General features: G+C 44.7%; 1 protein-coding gene across 4 annotated transcripts in view; it reads right to left on the reverse strand.

Annotated features, from left to right (window-relative positions):
• KLHDC10 (kelch domain containing 10) overlaps positions 1 to 27,736 on the reverse strand; it is a 178,321-nt gene that overhangs the window by 24,233 nt on the left and 126,352 nt on the right. For all 4 annotated transcript variants that reach the window (XM_069765393.1, XM_069765392.1, XM_069765390.1 and 1 more), the window contains 3 exons: positions 22,196 to 22,280; positions 21,802 to 21,868; positions 8,566 to 8,613 (listed from right to left, as the gene is read on the reverse strand). In XM_069765393.1, the coding sequence (XP_069621494.1) occupies positions 8,566 to 8,613; positions 21,802 to 21,868; positions 22,196 to 22,280 (200 nt within the window). The remainder of the gene's footprint in view (positions 1 to 8,565; positions 8,614 to 21,801; positions 21,869 to 22,195; positions 22,281 to 27,736) is intronic.

Here is a 27,736-nt window from a genome sequence, read left to right on the forward strand (position 1 = left end):
CTGTTGGAAGTAGCGATCCTACAAGTCACAATCAACTCTTTAACGAGTCGTGCAATATGACTTAGGATTAAAGCCAAATTAGTATCTCCATTCGCAGACACGGTGTTTCGGGCTGTTGGCCCTCGTCAGTGCGAAGCACGAGAACTGATCTGGCTAGGTGAGAGGCTCTGGACTGGGGTCTAAGGGGTATCGCTTCTCCTTATGGAGAGTGACATACCAGCTGGCTTGTCAAGGTAAGGAGGCTTATTCGCTGTGCAATGCTCCTCTGGGAATTTAAATATGCAAATTGCCTCTTCTGAGAAAAATAGGACTTATCTCACCTAGCCAGATCAGTTCTCATGCTTCGCACTGACAAGGGCCAACAGCCCGAAACACCGTGTCTGCGAATTGAGATACTGATTTGGCTTTAATCCCAAGTCATATTGCACGACTCGTTAAAGAGTTGATTGTGACTTGTAGGATCGCTACTTCCAATAGGTGGCACTATAGAGTTCAAGTCCTCTTTTTCTCAGAAGAGGCAATTTGCATATTTAAATTCCCAGAGGAGCATTGCACGGCGAATAAGCCTTCTTACCTTGACAAGCCAGCTGGTATGTCACTCTACGTAAGGAGAAACGTTACCCCTTAGACCCCAGCACACATAGAAATTCTCATCATCATCGGAACAAAATATAAATATCTAATATATAAAGCTGAATGTGTATGTCCGGGATTGGCATCTGCACCGTCGCAGCTACAGCCACAAAATTTTGCACAGTCGCACGTCTGGACCCTGAGAGCGTCATAGGCTATGTTGTGAGGTGAAATTTTAACTCTGCGCTTTCCAATTCACCAAACAATTTTGCCCCTATCTACATAATGGGGAAAAAGTGAAAGCAAAAGTGTTGGAGGCAAATTGACAGCTGCCAGATGTGAAGAAGGGGGACTTAAAGAGTGAGAGCGATGGTGCCAAAGAGTATATACCATACAGATGCTAAGGTGGGGCCCCGACATGGGATACTCACCACACACGGGAATATTAACACACACACAAAAGGCGCCACAAACTACCACGTGCTTGAACACATACACCAACCTCGCCACATAAAAGTCGAAACACAAAAGTCGCCGCTCAAAACTCGCCACGCGCATAACTCACCACATGCAAAACTAGGCTCACACAAAACTCGCCACACGTGCAAAACTTGCACACTCAACACACACAACTTGACACATGAAACTTGCGCTAATACACACACAAGTCTGGTATTATCCTTCAAAAATAAAAATCTGATTAATAAGCAGACAAACTACAAGAGCAACAAATGTACCATATAGGAAATACGCCAGCTGTCAGTCACATGACCTGTCTATTATGTGTATGTGTGAGCTAATATATACTGCCAGGGGGGAGGGCTTCCTGTTGGCTGGGGATTTATCAGGCTGCCAATTTAGCTTACAAATACTGAGGTTAACATACTGACCAAATAACGTGTGAACGCGGTCTAATTCAGGAGGAGATGACACACAGATATATACTATATACAGGAGGAGATGACACAGGTATATACTATATACAGGAGAGATGACACAGGTATATACTATATACAGGAGGAGATGACACAGGTATATACTATATACAGGAGGAGATGACACAGGTATATACTATATACAAGAGCGATGACACAGGTATATACTATATACAGGAGCGATGACAAGTATATACTATATACAGGAGCGATGACAAGTATATACTATATACAGGAGCGATGACAGGTATATACTATATACAGGAGAGATGACAGGTATATACTATATACAGGAGAGATGACAGGTATATACTATATACAGGAGAGATGACAGGTATATACTATATACAGGAGGAGATGACACAGGTATATACTATATACAGGAGGAGATGACAGGTATATACTATATACAGGAGATGACATACAGGTATATACTATATACAGGAGGAGATGATAACCTGGTATATACTATATACAGGGGCGATGACAGGTATATACTATATACAGTGGAGATGACACAGGTATATACTATACACAGGAGATGATAAACCGGTACATACACTATATACTGGAGGAGATGACACAGGTATATACTATATACAGGAGGAGATGACTTACAGGTACATACTATATACAGGAGATGACACGTATATACTATATACAGGAGGAGATGACATACAGGTACATACTATATACAGGAGGAGATGACATGGGTATATAGAGGAGATGACAGCAGGTATATACTATATACAGGGGAGATGACATGCAGGTATATAATATATACAGGAGGAGATGACATGGGTATATAGAGGAGGAGATGACATACAGCGGGTATATACTATTTACAGGGGAGATGACATACAGGTATATACTATATACAAGAGAAGACATACAGGTGTATACTATATATAAGGGAGATGACAAACATGTATATACTGAGGTGAAAATGAGGGGTGTGAGTGCAAAATGAGAGGAGTGAGGGAAAATAGTGGAGTGATTGGAAAATGACAGATGTTAGGTCGAAATGAGAGGAGTGAGGGGGAAAATAAGAGGTGTAAGGGAGAAAATGAGAGGTGTAAGGCAACGCCGGGCTCTTCAGCTAGTGTGTGTGTGTGTGTGTGTGTGTGTGTGTGTGTGTGTGTGTGTGTGTGTGTGTGTGTGTGTGTGTGTGTGTGTATATATATATATATATATATATATATATATATAATAAAGCTGAGTGAGTGAGTGTGTGTGTGTGTGTGTGTGTGTGTGTGTGTGTGTGTGTGTGTGTGTGTGTGTGTGTGTGTGTGTGTGTGTGTGTGTGTGTGTGTGTGTGTGTGTGTGTGTCTCCCCGGGATTGGCATCTGCACCGTCGCAGCTACAGCCACAAAATTTTGCACAGTCACACGTCTGGACCCCGAGAGCGTCATAGGCTATATTGTGAGGCGAAATTTTAACCCCGCGCGTCCCAATTCACCAACCAATTTTGCCCCTATCTACATAATGGGGAAAAAAGTGAAAGGAAAAGTGTTGGAGGCGTCGCAGCTACTGCAACTAAATTTTGCACAGTCACACGTCTGGACCCCGAGAGCATCATAGGCTATGTTGTGAGGTGAAATTTTAACTCCGCGCTTTCCAATTCACCAAACTATTTTTCCCCTATCTACATAATGGGGAAAAGTGAAAGGTAAAGTGTTGGAGGCAAATTGACAGCTGCCAGATGTGAACAAGAAGGACTTATAGAATGAGAGCGATGGCGCAAAAGAGTATATACCGTACAGTTGCTAACGTGGGGCCCCGACATGAGATACTCACCACACACGGGGATATGAACACACACACAAAATGCGCCACACACTACCACGTGCTTGAACACATACACCAACCTCGCCACATAAAAGTCGAAACACAAAAGTCGCCGCTCAAAACTCGCCACGCGCAAAACTCACCACATGCAAAAACTAGGCTCACGCAAAACTCACCACAAGTGCAAAACTCACCTCATGGAAAACTCGCCACACGCGGAAAAATTGCCACATGCACAAAATTTGCAACACATGCAAAAGTTGCCTCACACAAAACTTGCACATACTCAAAAGGCACCACACATAAAACTCGCCATGCGCAAAACTCGCCATGCGCAAAACTTGCTGCACACAACTTGCTACACTAACCTGTCACATGCAACTCGACACACAAAAAGTTGCTACACGCATGTTGCCACACAAAACTCATCTCACAAAAGTCGCTACATGCATGTCGCCACACGCAACTCAACACACACAACTAAAACACACACAAGTCTGGTATTATCCTTCAAAAATAAAAATCTGATTAATAAGCAGACAAACTACAAGAGCAACAAATGTACCATATAGGAAATACGGCAACTGTCAGTCACATGACCTGTCTATTATGTGTATGTGTGAGCTAATATATACTGCCAGGGGGAGGGCTTCCTGTTGGCTGGGGATTTATCAGGCTGCCAATTTATCTTACAAATACTGAGGTAAAAATACTGAGCAAATAAAGTGTGAACGAGGTCTAATACAGGAGATCACACAGGTATATACTATATACAGGGGAGATGACACAGGTATATACTATATAGAGGAGGAGATTACATACAGGTACATACTATATACAGGAGGAGATGACATACAGGTATATACTATATACAGGAGGAGATGACACAGGTATATACTATATACAGGAGCAGATTACCTACAGGTATATACTATATACAGGAGGAGATGACACAGATATATACTATATACAGGGGAGATGACACACAGGTATATACTATATACAGGAGGAGATGACATACAGGTATATACTATAGATAGGAGATGACATACAGGTATATACTATATATAGGAGGAGATAACATACAGGTATATACTATATACTAGATTGTGGCCCGATTCTAACGCATCGGGTATTCTAGAATATGCATGTCCCCGTAGTATATGGACAATGATGATTCCAGAATTCGTGGCAGACTCTGCCCGTCGCTGATTGGTCGAGGCAACCTTTATGACATCGTCGCCATGGCAACCATTATGACATCATCGTCGCTGTGCCCGTTGCTGATTGGTCGAGGCCGCCAGGCCTCGACCAATCAGAGACGCGGGATTTCTACGTCGATGCTGTGCCGGTCTCTGCTGATTGGTCAAGGCAACCTTTATGACATCATCGTCGCCATGGCAACCATTATGACATCTACGTCGATACTGTGCCCGTTGCTGAATCAGAAACGTGAGATGTCTGCGTCCTTTATGACATCATCGTCGCTGTGCCCGTTGCTGATTGGTCGAGGCCGCCAGGCCTCGACCAATCAGAGACGCGGGATTTCTACGTCGATGCTGTGCCGGTCTCTGCTGATTGGTCAAGGCAACCTTTATGACATCATCGTCGCCATGGCAACCATTATGACATCTACGTCGATACTGTGCCCGTTGCTGAATCAGAAACGTGAGATGTCTGCGTCCTTTATGACATCATCGTCGCTGTGCCCGTTGCTGATTGGTCGAGGCCGCCAGGCCTCGACCAATCAGAGACGCGGGATTTCTACGTCGATGCTGTGCCGGTCTCTGCTGATTGGTCAAGGCAACCTTTATGACATCATCGTCGCCATGGCAACCATTATGACATCTACGTCGATACTGTGCCCGTTGCTGAATCAGAAACGTGAGATGTCTGCGTCCTTTATGACATCATCGTCGCTGTGCCCGTTGCTGATTGGTCGAGGCCGCCAGGCCTCGACCAATCAGAGACGCGGGATTTCTACGTCGATGCTGTGCCGGTCTCTGATTGGTCGAGGCCTGGCGGCCTCGACCAGAGAGCCGGGATCTCCAGGACAGACAGACAGACAGACGGAAAAACCCTTAGACAATTATATATATACCGTATATACTCGAGTATAAGCCGACCCGAGTATAAGCCGACCCCCCTAATTTTGCCACAAAAAACTGGGAAAACTTATTGACTCGAGTATAAGCCTAGGGTGGAAATGCAGCATTTACCGGTGAATTTCAAAAATAAAAATAGATCATTATTTCCCCATTGCTGTGCCATATAGTGCTCTGCACCGTTCATATTTCCCCATAGGTGTGAACCATATAGTGCTCTGCACCGTTCATTGTGCCCCCTAGCTGTGCCATATACGGTGCTCTGCACCGTTCACTGTGCCCCATAGATGTGCCATATACGGTGCTCTGCACCGTTCACTGTGCCCCATAGCTGTGCCATATACGGTGCTCTGCACCGTTCACTGTGCCCCATAGCTGTGCTGTGCCATATACGGTGCTCTGCACCGTTCACTGTGCCCCATAGCTGTGCTGTGCCATATACGGTGCTCTGCACCGTTCACTGTGCCCCATAGCTGTGCTGTGCCATATACGGTGCTCTGCACCGTTCACTGTGCCCCATAGCTGTGCTGTGCCATATACGGTGCTCTGCACCGTTCACTGTGCCCCATAGCTGTGCTGTGCCATATACGGTGCTCTGCACCGTTCACTGTGCCCCATAGCTGTGCTGTGCCATATACGGTGCTCTGCACCGTTCACTGTGCCCCATAGCTGTGCTGTGCCATATACGGTGCTCTGCACCGTTCACTGTGCCCCATAGCTGTGCTGTGCCATATACGGTGCTCTGCACCGTTCACTGTGCCCCATAGCTGTGCTGTGCCATATACGGTGCTCTGCACCGTTCACTGTGCCCCATAGCTGTGCTGTGCCATATACGGTGCTCTGCACCGTTCACTGTGCCCCATAGCTGTGCTGTTCCATATACGGTGCTCTGCACCGTTCACTGTGCCCCATAGATGTTCCACATAAATTTGTGCCGCCGCTGCCGCAATAAAGAAAAAAAACCACATACTCACCTCCCTTGATTGCAGCTCCCGGCGTCTCGTTCCGGCGCCTCCATCTTCCCGGCGTCTCTGCTCTGACTGATCAGGCAGAGGGCGCCGCGCACACTATATGCGTCATCGCGCCCTCTGCCTGATCAGTCAGAGAGCAGAGACGCCGGGAAGATGGAGGCGCCGGCCGGGAAGATGGATCGGCGCCCGGCGGCTGGAACGAGGACAGGTGAATATGCTATACTCACCTAGTCCTGGCGATCCTCGCGCTGTCCCCTCCTGTCTTCGGTGCCGCAGCTTCTTTCTCTATCAGCGGTCACCGGCACCGCTGATTAGAGAAATGAATAAGCGGCTCCGCCCCTATGGGAGGTGGAGCCGCTTATTCATTTCTGTAATGAGCGGTCCCACGTGACCGCTGAAGAGAGGAAGAAACTGCAGCGCCGAAGCCCGTGGGACGGCAGGGACAGCGCGAGGATCGCTGGGACTAGGTAAGTATACCTCAGCGCCCTCAGCCCCTCACCTGCCGACCCCACCGCTACCGTGACTCGAGTATAAGCCGAGGGGGGCACTTTCAGCCCAAAAATTTGGGCTGAAAATCTCGGCTTATACTCGAGTATATACGGTAGATAGGAGGAGATGACATACAGGTATATACTATATACAGGGGAGATGACATACAGGTATATACTATATACAGGAGATGACATACAGGTGTATACTATATATAAGGGAGATGACAAACATGTATATACTGAGGTGAAAATGAAAAGGTGTGAGTGCAAAATGAGAGGAGTGAGGGAAAATAGTGCAGTGATCGGAAAATGACAGATGTGAGGTCGAAATGACAAGTGTTAGGGGGGAATGAGGAGTGAGGGAGAAAATGAGAGGTGTGAGGGAGAAAATGAGAGATGTGATTGGGAAAATGAGAGGCGTGATGGTAAAATAAGAGAAGTGACGTGCTATAACTAACCACAGATATTTGCTATGCCCAGGCAACGCCGGGCTCTTCAGCTAGTGACAATTAGGAAGAAATTTAAGTGCATTCATTCTTTACTGGTGGCCTCACACGCCGTTTTTGTGGTACTATTTTTTTTTTCCTGATACATTTCTGCATTAAATTTAATTCAATCTGCTCTCACTTGGCAATACTTGTCATGCAGTTACTAGTGTCCATTTACGGTAAATACCTTTGATTACAGTGTTGATTTTCAAACAGGTTTATATGGCTTTTTGTAAGGGGGGGGGGGGAGGTGGGGGCACAGGGGTAAAATGCTTTAAAAAGCTGCAAAATTTTGGTGTAACATGAGGTTGTGCTAAAATTGTGACTTTTGGTGTTCTCATGCCATTTTCACCTAGCTCCAACAGCAGTCAGAGCTAGGGCTCGACAGGGTCCTGGGCAACCCCCTCTAAACAAATTCATGAAGAGCAGCTGTGTTGGCTATACCACCACCTCAGTGTATAAGAAAAATCGTGGTCTCCTACAAAACCAATCCATAGATTGCAAAGATATTGATGATGGGGTATACCGTAGGTCTCTGGCTGCCATGGCAACCCATCAGCACCACACAATCGTGTTGTGGGGGAACGATCACTGCTATTAAACAATTAAACAGCCAGCACTTTCATTGCATGGAGCAGGCTCAGGTCCTGAGCCGACTTCATGCACCCCCACCTGACATAATAGTAGGTCCTATGTCAGGTAAAAGGTATAAAAACAAAAACACAAAAGTTCCTAAAAACAATGTTCTTGAGTTGCATAAATAATGAGGATTACACAGACTATCACAGTCTGACCAGGTCGTACTGCAGTCATGCTCATCTCCAGCTGATAAAGCACTGATTGTATGGAAACAACACACAGCGTAGTAAGTCACATCCCTGGATTCAGGCTCTCACTCTATATCATAATGGTCTCCGATTAGGTAGCGAAAACCTGTTGACGGATTCCCGTTTTGTCCACAAAGTATGCAATTAATACAGATACAGGTGGCCATGAAGAATGAACCCCCCAAACCATTAAACACACAAGTCAATTTACCTACAGCCTGATTTTTTTAAAATTCATTTTATCTTTATACATTCGTAAAAGGACGCTACTCGTCATCCAGGAAAGCTCATCGGGTAGTTATGGCAGACTGCTTACACACACATTTTTAGCTTGTTATCTCTGTCATACAAAAGTGAAATGGTTAAAGTTACAATAATGTGCTTTACCGTGTTTTATTTGGACACAGCTATGACATCTTCTGGCAGCTGGAAAACCTGAAATGATTAAGTAGTGATATTCATTACACAAGGATTAGCACAATTTTATGAAAGCTCTATTAATACTTTTAATGTGAAATTAAAGAAGCACTCCTCCCATCAAAGTGTTTAACCTTTTAACCCCTTAGTGACAGAGCCAATTTGGTACTTAATGACCGAGCCAATTTTTGCAATTCTGACCACTGTCACTTTATGAGGTTTTAACTCTGGAACGCTTCAACGGATCCCGCTGATTCTGCGATTGTTTTTTCGTGACATATTGTACTTCATGTTAGTGGTAACATTAATTCGATATTACTTGCGATTATTTATGAAAAAACGGAAATATGGCGAAAATTTTTAAAATTTTGCAATTTTCAAACTTTGTATTTTTATGCCCTTAAATCAGAGAGATATGTCACGAAAAATAGTTAATAAATAACATTTCCCACATGTCTACTTTACATCAGCACAATTTTGGAAACAAAATGTTTTTTGTTAGGGAGTTATAAGGGTTAAAAGTTGACCAGCAATTTCTCATTTTTACAACACCTTTTTTTTTTTTGTTTTTAGGGACCACATCACATTTGAAGTCATTTTGAGGGGTCTATATGATAGAAAATAACGAAGAGTGACACCATTCTAAAAACTGCACCCCTCAAGGTGCTCAAAACCACATTCAAGAAGTTTATTAACCCTTTACGTGCTTCACAGGAACTGAAACAATGTGGAAGGAAAAAATGAACATTTAACTTTTTTTTGCAAACATTTTAATTCAGAACCATTTTTTTTATTTTCACAAGTGTAAAAACAGAAATGTAACCATAAATTTTGTTATGCAATTTCTCCTGAATACGCCGATACCCCATATGTGGGGGTAAACCACTGTTTGGGCGCACCGCAGAACTTGGAAGTGAAGGAGCGCAGTTTGCAGAATTGTCTGGAATTGAGATTGGACGCCATGTCGCGTTTGGAGAGCCCCTTAAGGAATTTATCTAGATGTGTGGTGAGCACTTTGAACCCCCATGTGCTTCACAGAAGTTTATAACGTTGAGCCGTGAAAATAGAAAATAAAATAATAGTAAAAAAAAAAAAATAAATAAAAATCGCATTTTTGCTACAAAAATGATCTTTTTGCCCCAAAATTTTTATTTTCACAAGGGTAACAGGAGAAATTAGACCACAAAAGTTGTAGTGCAATTTCTCCTGAGTACGTCGATACCCAATATGTGGGGGTAAACCACTGTTTGGGCGCACCGCAGAGCTTGGAAGAGAAGGAGTGCCGTTTTACTTTTTCAATGTAGAATTGTCTGGAATTTAGATTGGACGCCATGTCGCGTTTGGAGAGCCCCTGATGTGCCTAAACAGTGGAAACCCCCCACAAGTGACCCCATTTTGGAAATTAGACCCCCCATGGAACTTATCTAGATGTGTGGTGAGAACTTTGAATGCCCAAGTGCTTCACAGAAGTTTAGAATGCAGAGTCGTGAAAATAAAAAATATGTCAACCCTAACCCTAATCAAAACCCTAAATCCAACACACCCCTAATCCTAATCTCAACCCTAACCTCAAACCTAACCCTAATCCCAATACACCCCTAATCACAACCCTAACCTTAACCCTAATCCCAAACCTAACCATAATCCCAAGCGTAACCCTAATGCCAACCCTAACCCTAATACCAACTCTAATCCAAACCCTAACCCCAAATCTAACCCTAACTTTAGCCCCAACCCTAACCCTAAGGCTACTTTCACACTTGCGTCGTCTGGCATCCGTCGCAATCCGTCGTTTTGGACAAAAAACGGATCCTCCAAATGTGCCAGCAGGATGCGTTTTTTTGCCCATAGACTTGTATTGCCGACGGATCGTGACGGATGGCCACACGTCGCGTCCGTCGTGCACTGGATCAGTTGTGTTTTGGCGGACCGTCGGCACAAAAAACGTTCAATGTAACGTTTTTTTGTACGTCGCGTCCGTCATTCTGCGCATGCGTGGCCGTAACTCCGCCCCCTCCTCCCCAGGACATAGATTGGGCAGCGGATGCGCTGAAAAACTACATCCGCTGCCCACGTTGTGCACAATTTTCACAACGTGCGCCGGTATGTCGGGCCGACGCATTGCGACGGCCTCGTACCGACGTAAGTGTGAAAGAACCCTAACCCTGAATTTAGCTCCAACCCTAACCCTAGCCCTAACTCTAGCCCTAACCCTAGCCCTAACCCTAGCCCTAACCCTAGCCAGCAGCCGAGACCCCGGAGAAAATCCGACTCTGGGGGGCGCTATTTACTTTTTCCACAGCGCTTTAACGGCGCTGTGGTTTAAGTACCCTTAGCGACCGCCGTTAAAAGGCGTATCGACGGTCGCAAAGGGGTTAATATATATTGCAGTCATCATATTACATAGCACTGTGTACTTACAATTGCTCATTTTGCCTTTCTATCCAGCTAATTCTTCTCTTTTCCATTAGGTCTATGACATCACGTGATTAAAAGCCTGTCTAGCTGAATCGTCCTAAGCTCTATGTAGAAACAGGAGGTCAATTCTCCCTGTATGAATAGTCATAAGTCACTGCAAAAGTCTTTGGCATGGGGGATAAGGAGCAGCTGGGTCAGGAGCTGAAAAGGGGAATGATAAAAGGACAAGAGACTTCCTTTTTATACATAGAGCAAAGAAAATAAACTGAGTAGAAGGGCAAAATTAGCAACTGTAAGTACACAGCGCTATAATATATTGCAATCATCATATAGGAGGATAAATACTTTTTGATGGGAGTGTTTCTTTAATTAGGCCAGAGATGTCAATCAAGGAAGACAAGGGTGTAAATTAGATGGTCGATAAGTAGCTGACAAGGTGCACTGTACTGCTCAAATAAAGCACAGACGCTCTGTACATCCTTGGCATGACTGAACAATTATTCATGCTGGCAGCCTACCTTTTTAAGGTTTTTTTTCAGGTTATTCAATTGCTTTAGGCTGGTTTCACATTTGCGTTTTTTGCGGCTGCGTTTTAGCGCAAAAAAAGCATGCATTTTTTTCCTATACTTAACATTAAAAATGCATGCTTTTTTTTTGCATGCGTTTTGCCGCGTTTGACGAGGCATGCGTCGTTTCTATGCTTGCGTTTTGTTGCGGAAATGTAACATGTAGTAATTTCTAGAGGCGTTTTTTGCCGCAAAAAAACGCAGATCTTGGTGGTAGTAGCAAATATTCAAATGCGTTTTTTTTGCCGCAAAAAAACGTATTGCTGTCTATGTAAACGCATGCGTTTTTAAGCACATGCGTTTGCTTGCGTTTTTAAACGCATGCGTTTCAATAGAAAAAAACAAGAATACACACTGATAAGCCACCCCCCACCATAAAGGTGATAAAGGCATCCAAACCCTAACCCTACCCCTAACCCTAGGGATCCTAACCCTAACCCCAACCCTAGGGACCCTAACCCTAAACCTAACCCTAGGGATCCTACCCCTAACCCTAGGGATCCTAACCCCTAACCCTAGGGATCCTAACCCTAACCCTAGGGATCCTAACCCCTAACCCTAGGGATCCTAACCCCTAACCCTAGGGATCCTAACCCCTAACCCTAGGGATCCTAACCCTACCCCTAACCCTGGGGATCCTAACCCTAGCTATTTCGGTTTATAGTGGGTTTTCTAGTTGATTTTGATGATTGGCAGCTATCACACACTTCTCATTATGCGTTTCACAAACGCAGGAAAAAAACGCATGTAAACGCGTCAAAACGCCGCATTTTTTTTTTTTACCACATGCAAAAACGCAGCGTTTGCACGCGTTTACATGCATTTTTTTCACCACCTGCGTTAGCGTTTTAAACGCTGCCTTTTTAAATGCAAATGTGAAACTAGCCTTAGCATAAAAATTTGCAGCTGACTTGATTATTTTTTTTATCTGCTGTCATTCTCCTACTGTGAGAACTTTTATTTTACATGGTGTACTGTTTGTTTCCAAGGAGATTGACAATAGCCTGGCTGAGAATGTCCAGTAATTACTTTAGGGTACGTTTCCACAGTCAAAAACCGGCAGCGCTTTGGATGCAGCACGTCTGCTCCGTCCAATGCGCTGCCGACTTTTGAACGCAGGTGATTCCGCATGTGTTCACTGAACCGTACGGAATCACCGCACCCAATACATTGGACGGCAAATTTGTCTTGCGTAGACGGGCGCATGGCAGAGCTCGGAAGGGAAGAAGCACCGTTTTACTTTTTCAATGCAAAATTGGCTGGTATTAAGATCAGATGCCATGTTGCGTTTGGAGAGCCCCTGATGTGCCTAAACAATGGAAACCCCCCAATTCTACCTCCAACCTCAACACACCCCGAACCCTAACCACAAACCTAACCCTAATCCCAACCCCAATTCTAACCCCAACCGTAACCGTAATCCAAACCCTCTGCCTGCTCCTGGAATGCTGCAATCGTGTTTGATCGCAGCATTTCAGGGGTTAAAGTGCAAGGAGCGGTCTGTGACGCTGTGGCACTTAGTGGCGGGCGTCAGCTGTGAAAATCAGCTGACACCTGGCTGCGATTGGCCGCACACCATCCTGCTATGACGTACTATTCCATCCATGGTCAAACTGTGCCGGGTCACATGGACGGTATAGTACGTCAGATGGCAGAAAGGGGTTAAACTACTTTACAGAAAACAAAAAACTAACATTGGGTTGTTCTAAAAAGTAGCAATGTCTCCATTTGTCTTTATAAACTCACAATATATACTATTTTTATGACAGTTTAGCATTCCTGACAATTACTAACCTAATATTTAGCAAAAAGAAGGAACAGCACAAAATAACTAACCTAATATTTATGTAGTTATATACCCACAGTTTTTTAGAACTGCTTCACATCTATGTGGCTGAGAGACAACCAACTTCTGACACCTAACAACTGTTATTCCAGCCGAGAATGCTTAGACTACATCCCACAACTTTTTGGCAATTGTTGGCTTTGCCTCAGAAACAACATTTTTAACTCCTTCATGCCGCAGCCCTTTTTCAGTTTTGCATTTTCGTTTTTCGCTCCCCTCCTTCCCAGAGCCATAACTTTTTATTTTTGTCAATACGGCCATGTGAGGGCTTATTTTTTGCGGAACGAGTTGTACTTTTGAACGACATCATTGGTTTCACCATGTCTTGTACTAGAAAACGGGAAAAAAAATTGCAAGTGTGTGGTGAAATTGCAAAAAAAGTGCAATCCCACACTTTTTTTTTGTTTGGCTTTTTTACTAGGTTCACTAAATGCTAAAACTGACCTGACATTATGATTCTCCAGGTCATTACAAGTTCATAGACACCAAACATATCTAGGTTATTTTTTATCTAAGTGGTGAAAAAAATTCAAAACTTTGCTAAAAAAAAAATTGCGTTATTTTCCGATACCCGTAGCATCTCCATTTTTCGTGATCTGGGGTCGTGTGAGGGCTTATTTTTTGCATTCCAAGGTGACGTTTTTAGTGATACCATTTTGGTGCAGATGCGTTCTTTTGATCGCCCGTTATTGCATTTTAATGCAATGTCGCGGCAACCAAAAAAAACAATTCTGGCGTTTCAAATTTTTTTCTCACTACGCTGATCAGGTTATTGCTTTTTATTTTATTGACTGATCGGGGGATTCTGAATGCGGCGATACCAAATATGTGTAGGTTTGATTTTTGGGGTTTTTATTTTGGATGGGGCGAAAGGGGGGTGATTTAAACTTACTTTTTTTTATTTTTTTCAGATTTTTTAAAACATTTCATTTTTTAAACTTTTGCCATGCTTCAATAGCCTCCATGCGAGGCTAGAAGCTGGCACAACTGGATCGGCTCAGCTACATAGCAGCGATCATCAGATCGCTCCTATGTAGCTGAATTGCATGCTTGCTATGAGCGCCGACCACAGGGCGGCACTCACAGCCGGCCGGCATCAGTAACCATAGAGGTCTCAAGGACTTCTATGGTTACTATCCTGATGCATCGCTGACCCCCGATCATGTGATGGGGTCTACGATGCGCTCATTTGCGGCCGCGCTGCCGGAAGCGGTAGTTAAATGCTGCTGTCAGCGTTTGACAGCGGCATTTAACTAGTTAATAGCGGCAGGTGGATCGCGATTCCACCTGCCGCTATTGCGTGCACATTTCAGCTGTACATAACGGCTGACATGTCGTGACTTTGATGTGGGCTCAGCGCCGGAGCCCACATCAAAGGGGGAATCTATAGTAATATATGTAAGCGGTGCACCCCTGCACTAATCATAGAAATAGGGTGCAAAACCTGGCCCGTGAAATGACCATGAAAAAAGGGAAGAAAACAGACTGGGCCAATAACGGTATGCACACCCATGAATTATGTAAATATATCAAACAATTTTAATTTTTAATTACACCTCAAAACAGGACATATACATCAAAGGGGGAGACACGACATGCGCCGTACTAGTACGGGGCATGTCGTGAAGGGGTTAATGTCACCCCACAAGTGTTCTATCAGATAAAGGTCTGGGGATTGGGCTGGCCACTCCATAACTTCAATTTTGATGAACTGGAACCAAGATTTTGCTCGTTTACTGGGGTGTTTCAACAAGACAACGACCCTAAACACATTTCAAGGGCAGATCCTCTTCACTGTAGGGCAACATGACTTCAAGTATTTTAACCCCTTAATGATTGCCAATACGTGTTTTAACTGACCTGAGATATAAGAGAATAGCATCCCTATACAGGTGACAATCCAGCAGTGGTTGGCTGGACACTATAGCTGACATCTTGCTGCACTAGCCACGATCAGTGTTTGCACCGTCCATATCTGTTTATCCCCTTAAATGCTGTCAAAAGTGACTACATCATATAATTGGTTAACAGAGTGTGGGGGCTTCCTATTTAACCCCATCAGCACCATGAGATCCTGATTAAGTGGTCCAGAGGTTTGCCAATTCAAGGCCAAATGGCATCTTTAGAGTCTGCCGGCTATAGTGATCGGTTTAGAAGTTAGCGACATAATAGGTGGCAAAAATACAATCTTTCATTTCTCTCATGCCACTTTGCATACAGGAAACCAGGATACCAGGATGTACCGCATCTTTATGGAACTAATGCCACTTTGCATTAATTCCTGAAAATCACCTGAAGGGTTAATAAAACTACCCGACAGCAGTTTTCAGTGTGTCAGGGGTGCCGTTTTTAAAATAGTATTACTTTGGTTTTTTTTCCAATAATTGAAACTTGATTCCAACTCACCCAGTTGCTCTATGCACATCCACCAGGGGCTCAGACACCAGCCTCGCCCAGTCATGAGTAAGACTGCCTAGGGCAGTCGAAACATGTCGACTGGGTCATGTCGACCATGTAAATTTTTCTTTTGTATGCACCATATTTTCTTTTGAAAAACAACAATAAAAGGAAAATCCAGTCCTGACGAGCCGGACATTATGATTCTCCAGGTCAGTTCATAGACACCTAACATGACTAGGTTATTTTTTACCTAAGTGGTGAAAAAAAATGCCAAACTTTGCTAAAAAAAAATAAAAAATAAAAAAATTGCGCCATTTTCCGATACTCGTAGCGTCTCCATTTTTCATGATCTGGGGTCTGTTGAGGGCTTATTTTTTGCGTGCCGAGATGACTGTTTTAATGATAGCATTTTGGTGCAGATACGTTCTTTTGATCGCCCGTTATTGCATTTTAATGCAATGTCGCGGCGACCAAAAAAAACGTAATTCTGGCGTTTCTAATTTTTTTCTCACTACGCCGTTTAGCCATCAGGTTAATGCTTTTTTTTTAATTGATAGATCGGGCGATTCTGAACGCGGCGATACCAAATATGTGTAGATTTGATTTTTTTTATTTATTTTGATTGGGGCGAAAGGGGGGTGATTTATATTTTTTTCACATTTTTTGTAACTTTTTATTATTATTTTTTTTTTTACTTTTGCCATGCTTCAATAGCCTCCATGGCAGGCTAGAAGCAGGCACAGCACGATCGGCTCTGCTACATAGCAGCAATCTGCTGTTCGCTGCTATGTAGCAGAAAATCAGATGTGCTGTGAGCGCCGACCACAGGGTGGCGCTCACGGCTACTGGCGATCAGTAACCAAGAGGTCTCAAGGACCTCTATGGTTACAATGTACAAGCATCGCCGACCTCCGATCATGTGACGGGGGTCGGCGATGCCGTCATTTCCGGCCGGATGCAGTAGTTACAGTTAATGCCGCTGTCTGCGTTTGACAGTGGCATTTAACTAGTTAATAGGTGCGGGCAGATCGCGATTCTGCCCGCGCCTATTACGGGCACATGTCAGCTGTTCAAAACAGCTGACATGTCCCGGCTTTGATGCGGGCTCACCGCCGGAGCCCGCATCAGAGGGGCTTCTGACCTCGGACGTACTATCCCGCCCGAGGTCAGAAAGGGGTTAAAGGTATAATCATTCAAATTTTGAAAATTGCACATTTTTTTTTACATTTTTGTCAATTTTTTTATATTTTTTTTTTTTATAAACAAAATATGTTGACCTAAATTTACCATGAAAAATGATAAAAAAAAATCTCAAAATCACTGATTTGTTAAAGCATTCTTGAGTTATCACAAAGTGACACTGGTCAGATTTCAAAAATTTGACCCTGTCACTAAGGGGTTAATATGTGCAAACTGGTCCATGATCCCTGGAATGTGGTAAATACCACATTTTTCCGATAATAAGACGCACTTTTTCCCCAAGGTAAAATGGGGGTGCGTCTTATAAGGCGAATGTACCTTACCGATACCGTTGCTGCAGGCTGGGATGAATTGGTGTCTAGCGCTGCTTCCCAGTGCTCTGTAGGTGTATCCGATGCCCGGCGGCGCTGCGGGGGGTGTCAGTCGGTGCTAGTGCCCGGTGCTCTGCTGGTATCTCCAGTGCTGCGAGTGCGCGGCCGGCGCTGCTGCGCCCACCCCGGCAGTCCCATGGTTTCCTGTGCGGTGGACTCCGGGAAAATGGCTACCGGGCAGCACATGAGGAGATGGAGATCTCGGGAGATGAGATTTCAGAAATCAAATCTCTCGAGATCTCGGTGCCGAGATCTCCATCTGCGCATGCGCCACTTCCCCGGCGACTATTTTATCGGAGTCCACCGCAAAGGAAATCATGGGACTGCCGGGGCTCTGGCCTTTCACAAAACGTTGGCAGAGCCCCGGCACCCCCTATGGAGACCGTAGCAGCAGCATCGGGCAGCGCCGTCCGGGCACCCCCACGCAGCGCTGCCGGGCACCGTAGACACCCGCAGAGCACCGGGCAGCAGCGCCAGATACCAGCAGCACTGCGGGACATGCCTATATCCCAGCCTGTGGTCTGCAGCATCACCCCACTCCTGCCTCCGCCAGCAGTGACCCTGGGTGCCTGCTTCACTGCAGCCACCACCCCCTGTAAGCAATAAGACGCATGGATTATAAGAAGCACCACCATTGTATAAAAAAAATAAAAAATAAAAACATTTCTTATTTTTCTCCTCAAAATTTGGGGTGCGTCTTATAATCCGGAGTGTCTTATAAAGTGAAAAATATGGTAGGTCCGGTACCATAGTAAGAGAAATATGCCCGTATCATGATACTTGTACCACAATACTTCATTTTGGTTTGAATGCAGAGTTTGGGAGGGGGGGGGGGGGGGGGTGTCATCTGATGAACTGTCTGCTGCCCTTGGACCCAAAAAGAATAATTTTACTTTCCTCAGTCCACAAAATGTTTTTCCCTTCTCTCTTTAGGCCAGTTGAGGTGTTCTTTGGCAAATTGTATGCACTAAAGTACATTATTTTTTTTAAAGGGCCACTGTCACCCCCCTCCAGCCGTTATAAACTAAAAGAGCCACCTTGTGCAGCAGTAATGCTGCATTCTAACAAGGTGGCTCTTTTAGTTTTGTGTTCAGGTATTATTAAAATAAAGCGTTTTGAAACTCTGCAGAAATACCTCTCTTTGTCCACGGAGGCGGGTCTGAAGCCTCCTCTGTGAAGTGCCCAACAGCCGTCACTCACATCTTCTGGGGCGATGGTCGCCGCCCCCTGCGCGCTGTTTTCTTTTCAAATCCAACTCTCACCCACGTCCCCCGCCCCCCGCCTTCCAGCCAGCTAGCAGGCAAGTTTCGTAGGTTGTTTCTTTCCCGGCGATTGCTATGAGCAGAAGGAGGAGGCGGCAGGATGAGCTCAGCTGAATAGCCAGAGGCTGGAAGGCGGGGGACGTGGGTGAGAGTCTGAGACATGCAGTGCGCATGCCCAGGAATCCTAGGCCCGCACTGTGCATAATGCATAACACAGTGCGGGGCAGGGAGTCCCGAGGTGGGTGGCCGCACTGCCAGCACAGGCGCAGTCTGCAAGCCTGGCTGTGACGTCAGACAGCCAGAGCTTATTGCGCCTGCCCCACAAATATTTACACAGCGCCGGCGTTGGATTTGAAAAGAAAACAGCGCGCAGGGGGCGGCGACCATCGCCCCAGAAGATGTGAGTGACGGCTGTTGGGCACTTCACAGAGGAGGCTTCAGACCCGCCTCCGTGGACAAAGAGAGGTATTTCTGCAGAGTTTCAAAACGCTTTATTTTAATAATACCTGAACACAAAACTAAAAGAGCCACCTTGTTAGAATGCAGCATTACTGCTGCACAAGGTGGCTCTTTTAGTTTATAACGGCTGGAGGGGGTGACAGTGGCCCTTTAAGCAGTGGGAACTTCTTGCTAAGAGTTTAGCGTCACACAGGCGTCTTCTAACTGTCACAGTACTCACAGGTAACTTGAGACTGTCTTTGATCATCCAGGAGCTGATCATTGGCTGAGCATTTGCCTATTTTTCCATCCATTCCAATGGTAGTTTTCCGTTTTTTTTTCCACATCTCTCTGGTTTGGCTTTCCATTTTCAGGAACTGGAGATCATTTTAGCTGAACAGCCCATCATTGTCTGCACTTTATAAATTTTACCCTCTCCAAAACAACTTTTTAGTCAAAGTATACTGTTCTCTTCTGAACAATGTCTCGAACAACTGATATTTCTCAGGCTTTCAAGGAGAAATGCATGTAAACATGTCCTGGCTTCACCCTTATATAAGGGCATGATTCACACCCGTTTCTCCACAGAGTGATTGCCCTCCCTAACTGATCTCCACATTGCTATTATTTTGAACACACCTTTCAATTAATTATTATAATACACAGACTCCGGAACCTGCAGATCATGAATGCGGAGTCTGTTGGTTTTCTTAAAATCTACTGCACCAACTGGTAAATTGCTTGACATGTGGTAATATAATTTACACCAAAAACCGTGATCAATCTGGTTAGTCATACTGGACTGCTAGTGTTTTGAACAGAACTGTAAACAAAAATTTAATTTGTTTTTGCATTGCCACATTCAGGAGGGCTACAAATTTTATATTTTTCTGCGTAAGCGCTTCTTTGTTGCTGAATAAATAGATGTTTTCAGGGATACCAGTTTTTCTTTACAACTTTATCACATTTTATTTAAAAGGGGTTGTCTGGTCTAAAATGAAAAGTCTGCACTCCGTATGACTTCAGACCTTTGAATCCCCATAGAGGCGGCTTAATGCTCATAATCAATGTTACAGTGACAGGATGCCAGTAAGACCCAGTTTATTGCACAGCCTAACAGGCCACCATAACTGGCAGACCTGGAGATCACTGACATCCATTTGCCATTTCAACCATTGTCACCCCACAAATGTGGCACAAGGGTGCCGATGGGGTTGAAGAGTAAAGGTACCTTCACACATATTGATATTGTTAACGATATCGTTGCTATTTGTGACGTAGCAACGATATCGTTAATGAAATCGTTATGTGTGACAGCGACCAACGATCAGGCCCCTGCTGGGAGATCGTTGGTCGCTGAAGAAAGTCCAGAACTTTATTTCGTCGCTGGACTCCTGCTGACATCGCTGGATCGGCGTGTGTGACACCGATCCAGCGATGTCTTCACTGGTAACCAGGGTAAACATCGGGTAACTAAGCGCAGGGCCGCGCTTAGTAACCCGATGTTTACCCTGGTTACCATGCTAAAAGTAAAAAAAAACAAACACTAGATACTTACCTACAGCTGTCTGTCCTCCAGCGCTGTGCTCTGCACTCCTCCTGTACTGGCTGTGAGCCGGAAAGCAGAGCGGTGACGTCCCCGCTCTGCTTTCCGGCTCACAGCCAGTACAGGAGGAGAGCAGAGAAGCAGAGAGCAGCGCTGGAGGACAGACAGCGGTAGGTAAGTATCTAGTGTTTGTTTTTTTTTACTTTTAGCATGGTAACCAGGGTAAACATCGGGTTACTAAGCGCGGCCCTGCGCTTAGTTACCCGATGTTTACCCTGGTTACCGGCATCGTTGGTCGCTGGAGAGCGGTCTGTGTGACAGCTCTCCAGCGACCAAACAGCGACGCTGCAGCGATCCGGATCGTTGTCGGTATCGCTGCAGCGTCGCTTAATGTGAAGGGGCCTTAAGACACATCCCTTCATCATCCATCTAACCGCCACAGACCCCAACTGTTGGTGCAAGAGCTCGGATGTCAGTTGAGCTTCCCACTAAACACCCCAGGCACAGCTAATGCCTGCTTAATCACTAGGACAAAGTGATATATTCATTTGCATGAACACTGTCCCAAACAAGGGGTTAAAGAAGGTAACAATTAGCAAAAAGTATTAGAAGCACTGAACCAATGATGATCGGGTGAGCAATCACTTCGCAAATATTTTAGTCCATTACAGTTGAACACACTGCAGACTGACTGGCAGAAATAATAGATTAATTTTTTTCTTCATCTGTTTTATATTCAGCTGGTAAAGCGCTAAGGCTACGTTCACACTAGCGTTCGGCTAGTGTGCGTCGCGCTAGCATCGGGCGACGCAGCGGCGACGCACGCGTCATGCGCCCCTATGTTTAACATGGGGGACGCATGCGTTTTTGCTTGTTGCGTTTTCCGACACGTGCGTCTTTTTTGACGCTAGCGTCGGACCAAGAAAACGCAACAAGTTGCATTTTTCTTGCGTCCGATTTTCGTCAAAAAACGACGCACGCGTCGAAAAACGCAGCGTTTTTCGGTGCGTTGCCGCGGCGCACAACGCTAGTGTGAACGTAGCCTTAGTAGGTGGGACTTAATGCCCGTGTCCTATTGTAGACATTTCAGAGGGGGAAACTCCTGCTGCAGACAGTTATTAGTTTTAGACGTTAAGTTATTGCCAGATGTTGTACTTACCTAGATTTTCATGAGGCTTGGTTGGAATGTCCTCCCAAGTGTTCGTTTCAAAGTTATAAGCATGAATCTTGATAAGAATTGGTTGATGCAGAAAGTGAAAGACAAGACAAAGCCAAATCAGTACTCCTATTGTGTTACATCTACTATGAAAATAAAAACGTGCGTAAACATTCTTTAGGTTTCTTTATTTTTAAGCTATCAAAGTTCCTCTATTACAGAAGAATAAAAAAACCAATAGCGCCTCAGTGACCCATTTGATGCATCGGTGTCTGAATGTTGTGACAAGTCTCCAATGTCACTGGTGGAGACAAGTCGGGCTCTATTCACACAGACATTCTAACCACATGAACATTTACGGTTGAAAATCAATCTTGAATTTTTGGAACCACAGTACCTTGTCTAAAGAATATGCTGTCCATGATGTGCCACCTCCTAATACATAGATCCGCTGATTATCATGTGCTATTTCATGCCTGTACCTGCAGTAGAACAATGAAAAAGTGAAAAAAATTTTTTATACAAACTCCTAGTAGGTGATAAGAGTAAACACTTTCTCCTTGTATCCAGGGAAGTTTTGAGAATATACAGTACAGACCAAAAGTTTGGACACACCTTCTCATTGAAAGATTTTTCTGTATTTTCAGGAAAATTAAAATTGTACATTCACACTGAAGGCATCAAAACTATGAATTCACACATGTGGAATTATATACTTAAGAAAAAAGTGTTAAACAACTGAAATTGTCTTATATTCTATGTTCTTCAAAGTAGCCAACTTTTGCTTTGATGACTGCTTTTCACACTCTTGGCATTCTCTTGAGTTTCAAGAAGTACTGGGAATGGTCCTCCAACAATCTTGAAGGAGTTCCCTGAGAAGCTTAGCACTTGTTGGCCCTTTTGCCTCCACTCTGCGGTCCAGCTAACCTCAAACCATCAGGTCATCTGGCGTAGCAACCCCATCACTCTCCTTCTTGGTGAAATAACCCTTACACAGCCTGGAGGTGTGTTTGGGGTCATTGTCCTGTTGAAAAGTAAATGATGGTCCAATTAAACGCAAACCGGATGGAATAGCATGCCGCTGCAAGATGCTGTGGTAGCCATGCTGGTTCAATATGCCTTCAATTTTGAATAAATCCTTAACAGTGTCACCAGCAAAGCACCCCCACACCATCACACCTCCTCATCCATGCTTCACGGTGGGAACCAGGCATGTAGAGTCCATCCGTTCACCTTTTCTGCGTCGGACAAAGACACAGTGGTTGGAACCAAAGATCTCAAATTTGGACTCATCAGACAAAAGCACAGATTTCCACTGGTCTAATGTCCATTCCTTGTGTTCTTTAGCCCAAACAAGTCTCTTCTGCTTGTTGCCTGTCCTTAGCAGTGGTTTCCTAGCAGCTATTTTACCATGAAGGCCTGCTGCACAAAGTCTCCTCTTAACAGTTGTTGTAGAGATGTGTCTGCTGCTAGAAATCTGTGTGGCATTGACTTGGTCTCTAATCTGAGCTGCTGTTAACCTGTGATTTCTGAGGCTGGTGACTCGAATAAACTTATCCTCAGAAGCAGAGGTGGCTCTTGGTCTTCCTTTCCTGGGACGGTCCCCACGTGAGCCAGTTTGTAGCGCTTGATGGTTTTTGCCACTGCACTTGGGGACACTTTCAAAGTTTTCCTAATTTTTCGGACTGACTGACCTTCATTTCTTAAAGTAATGATGGCCACTCGTTTTTCTTTACTTAGCTGCTTTTTTCTTGCCATAATACAAATTCCAACAGTCTATTCAGTAGCACTATCAGCTGTGTATCCACCAGACTTCTGCACAACACAACTGATGGTCCCAACCCCATTTATAAGGCAAGAAATCCCACTTATTAAACCTGACAGGGCACACCTGTGAAGTGAAAACCATTCCCGGTGGCTACCTCTTGAAGCTCATCAAGAGAATGCCAAAAGTGTGCTACTTTGAAGAACCTCACTTATAACCTCACTTATGTATCTGTAGTTTATGCATCTTTAATCTCCAACGTGTCACAGAGGATTAGCATTTTATCCTCTTCTACTCGTTATCTAATGGTGGTTGGTAAGGCCAGGTTTACAAGAGTGACAGTCTCATGTGTGTATACATAAAGCTGTGAGTAAGGGGCGGAGGACCGGCGATGAGTACAGGCATTTCAGTCCGTGAAATATGATTGTGACCAAGCCTAAGGCAGCTGCAGCAGGAAGTTATGCAAACGGGCAAAGATCTCAGTAAGGCTGGTTTCACATTTGCAGATGGAGGGTTGCGTACGTCCTCTGTGAAGCTCTGCCCACAGCCACAACTCCTCCCGTCAGCTCCGCCTACGTCGAGATGTGTACCCTATCTTTACCATTAGGTACGCAAGCCATGCCGATGTATGAGGATGCCTCCGCATGAGTCGTTTTGACGGTGCGGCGACCGCACCAAAATACAACTCGTTGCGTTCGGCACAGGTCACCGCACCGTCAAAACTATGCAAGCGGAGGCATCCTCTTACATCGGCTTGGCCTGTGTACCTAATGGTAAAGATAGGGTACGTATGCCGCATGCCGACATATGCGGAGCTGACCGGAGGAGGTGTGGCAGTGGGAGGAGCTTCACGGAGGACGCACGCAGCCCTCCGCAGCACCTCCATCAGCAAATGTCAAACCAGCCTTACTTAGTCGTTTACTAGGCAAAAAATGCATTAATAAAAAATAAATAATCGTGGTGTTTTCTGCAAGATTTTTTTAAGCCAGGTAGCTTTATATACCTTGTTTAAAAAAAATAAATAAAAAAAGTCAGACTTTCAACAGTTTAAAAGGGAATCTGTCACCCCAAAATTCGGCTATAAGCCAAGGCCACCGGCATAAGGGGCTTATCTACATCATTCTATAATGCTGTAGTTAAGCCCCTGATGTAACCTGCAAGATAAGAAAAACAGGTTATATTATACTCACTCAGGGGCGGTCCCGGTTCCATGTGTGTCGCAGTCCGGGTCCAGCGCCTCCCATCTTCACATCCTTTCTTGTCTTCCTGCCGCGGCTGCTGCGCAGGCGTACTTTATCTGCGCTGTTGAGGGTTGTGTAAAGTACTGCAGTGCACAGGCGCCGGGCCTCTCGGACTTTTCCCGGCACCTGCGCACTGTAGCACTTTGCTCTGCCCTCAACAGGTCAGACAAAGTACGCCTACGCAGGAGCCGGGCAGGAAGAAAAGAAGAGGATGTCATCGTATGAAGATGGGAGGCGCGGACCCGGACCGCGACACCCATCGGACACGAAACGGGACCGCCCCTGGGTGAGTATAATCTAACCTGTTATCTTATATTGCAGGTTACAACGGGGGCTTATCTACAGCATTATAGAATGCTGTAGATAAGCCCCTGATGCTGGTGGCCTTAGCTTATAGCCAAATTTTGGGGTGACAGGTTCCCTTTAACAGGAGTGTCAGCACCAAAACTAAAATCGATTTAGACCTTCACATAGGAGACTTTACCCTTAGGGTATGTGCACACGTTCAGGATTTTTTGCGTTTTTTTCACGATGAAAACGCATAAAAAAACGCATAGATATGCATCCTATCATTTAGAATGCATTCCGCAATTTTTGTGCACATGATGCGATTTTTTCCGCAAAAAAAAAGCATTGCGGTAAAAAAGAAAGCAGCATGCTCATTAATTTTTTGGATTTTTTGCGTTTTTCCCACTATTTAATGCATTGGGAAAGCTCCGGAAAAAAACGCGAAAAAAATGTGCAAAAACCGCAAAAAAAAAAAAACAACGCATGCGGATTTCTGGCAGAAGTGTCCGGTTTTTGTCAGGAAATTTCTGCAAGAAATCCTGAACGTGTGCACATACCCTTAGAAAAGAAAAAACAAACACATACTTGTACTGTAAATTTTAGTCAAAATGTCTTTCATAAAAAAAAAAAAGTTATTACATATGTAAGGGTATGTGCACACGATCAGGAATGGTCCGTATTTGTTCAGGATTTGACAGGTGAAATCTGCATCGGAGGTCACTGGCAGGTGACCTGCCTTTTTGATGGATTTTTTTGTCACTTGAAATAAAGCTAATTGAAAATTGGCTTCAGGGAAGGAAAAAAGTGAATTCCTGCAGATATATTGTGGGTATGTGCACACATTCGGTAAATGCTGCGGGTTGGACACTGTACATCTGCAGCATCCAACCTGCAGCAGCCAGATGTTACAGCATAGTGGATGCGATTTCAAGAAATCCTATCTCCACTATGCATGCTCCGACACCTGTGGATCTCCCGTAAAGACAGACATGCAGCGTGTCTTTCCAGACAGCAGCATGTCAATTTATGAGGCGGAGATGCTCAGTCTCTGCTGCATAAATTACACAGACTTTCATTAGATACGATAAAACCACATTATCTTCCTAATCACATGAGTATTAAGTGCAGGAGCGCAGCTTACTACGCATGTGTACTAATCTTAATAATGGTGAATCTTGTGACACAGCCTGAAGTACATGGCACAGGAATTGGAGGAAAGCACAGGGAGGGGTCTCCTACCTTTTTAATAAATAAATAAATAAATAATAAAATAGCGTGGGGTCCCCCTATATATGTTAACCAGCCAGAGTAAAGCAAACTACTGGGACTGCTATTTCAGGCTGGTAAGGATCCAATATCCATGAACCTTTTCAGCCTGATTATACCAGGCTGCAGCAGTCTGCAGACCTTGGATGGTTTGCAAAAAATAGTGGGATCCACTATTAAAATAGTATTTTAAAAAATAATAGCATGGGGTCCCTATTTTTATTAACCAGCCAAGAAAAAAGCGGACAGCTGCGGCCTGGTATTCTCAGGCTGGTAAGGGCTTGTGGATTTTGGCCCACACCAGCCTAAAAATAACAGCCCGCAGCCGCGCCAATTGTGGCACTTTACCCAGCTCTTCCCACTTGCCCTGTAGCGGTGGCAAGTGGGGTTCATATTTGTGGGGTTGATGTCCCCTTTGTATTGTCAGGGACATCAAGCCCACGGCTTAGTAATGGAGAATAGACTATAAGACACCTATCCATTACTAATCCTATAGTTATATGGTAAATAAAGACACAGCCAGAATAAACTATTTTGACTGAAATAATGACAGACTCCATTAATAGATCTTAATTAAACCATACTTACTGCATCACCTATTCCACTGACGCCTTTGTCTCCTGGAAGAGAATTAAAATAAAATATTCTTACCTGTCCGCCGAGAAGATATACATACAGTTCCACGACGAGTCCAGCTCTGCTACATCTGGATGCCTTTGGCTGAACAGTGGCATTATGCCACCATTCAGCCTGACATCCAGAACACAGCAGAGCTTGAAGATGATCACCGGAGATAGCTTGGTCCCCGGCGGTCACCTGCACTGCAGTTCTCACGATCAGCTGATCATGAGAACTTGGCTAGTGACCAGAGATAACTCCGTCCCTGGTGGTCACATGCACTGCAGTTCTCACAATCAGCTGATCGTGAGAACTGCAGTGTAGGTGTACTTACGGCTAAAACAAGGTACACTATTATTTCAATTAGTACACATGCGTAGTAAGCTGCATTCCTACTCTTAATACGCATGTGACCAAGAAGATGCAGTTTTACTGCATCTAATGAAAGTTTATGGGTAATTTATGCAGCGGAGACCGTGCATCACTGCTACATAAATTGACATGCTGCGGTCTGGAAAGACGTGCCGCATGTCCATCTCCACAGGTAAGCCGGAGGCGACCGTGCACGCATAGTGGGCATGGGATTTCTTCAAATCCCATCCACTATGCTGCAACATCTGGCTGCTGCAGGTTGGACACTGCAGATGTACGCAGCGTCCAACCCACAGTGTTTACGGACCGTGGGAAGATAACCTAAAAGTAGGAGGCTTTGAAACACTGTCTGATCCAACTCCCCAAGCACTGCACATACTGACAATAG

This window comes from Ranitomeya imitator, chromosome 4, assembly GCF_032444005.1.
Source record: "Ranitomeya imitator isolate aRanImi1 chromosome 4, aRanImi1.pri, whole genome shotgun sequence".
In the NCBI taxonomy this organism is placed as follows: domain Eukaryota; kingdom Metazoa; phylum Chordata; class Amphibia; order Anura; family Dendrobatidae; genus Ranitomeya; species Ranitomeya imitator.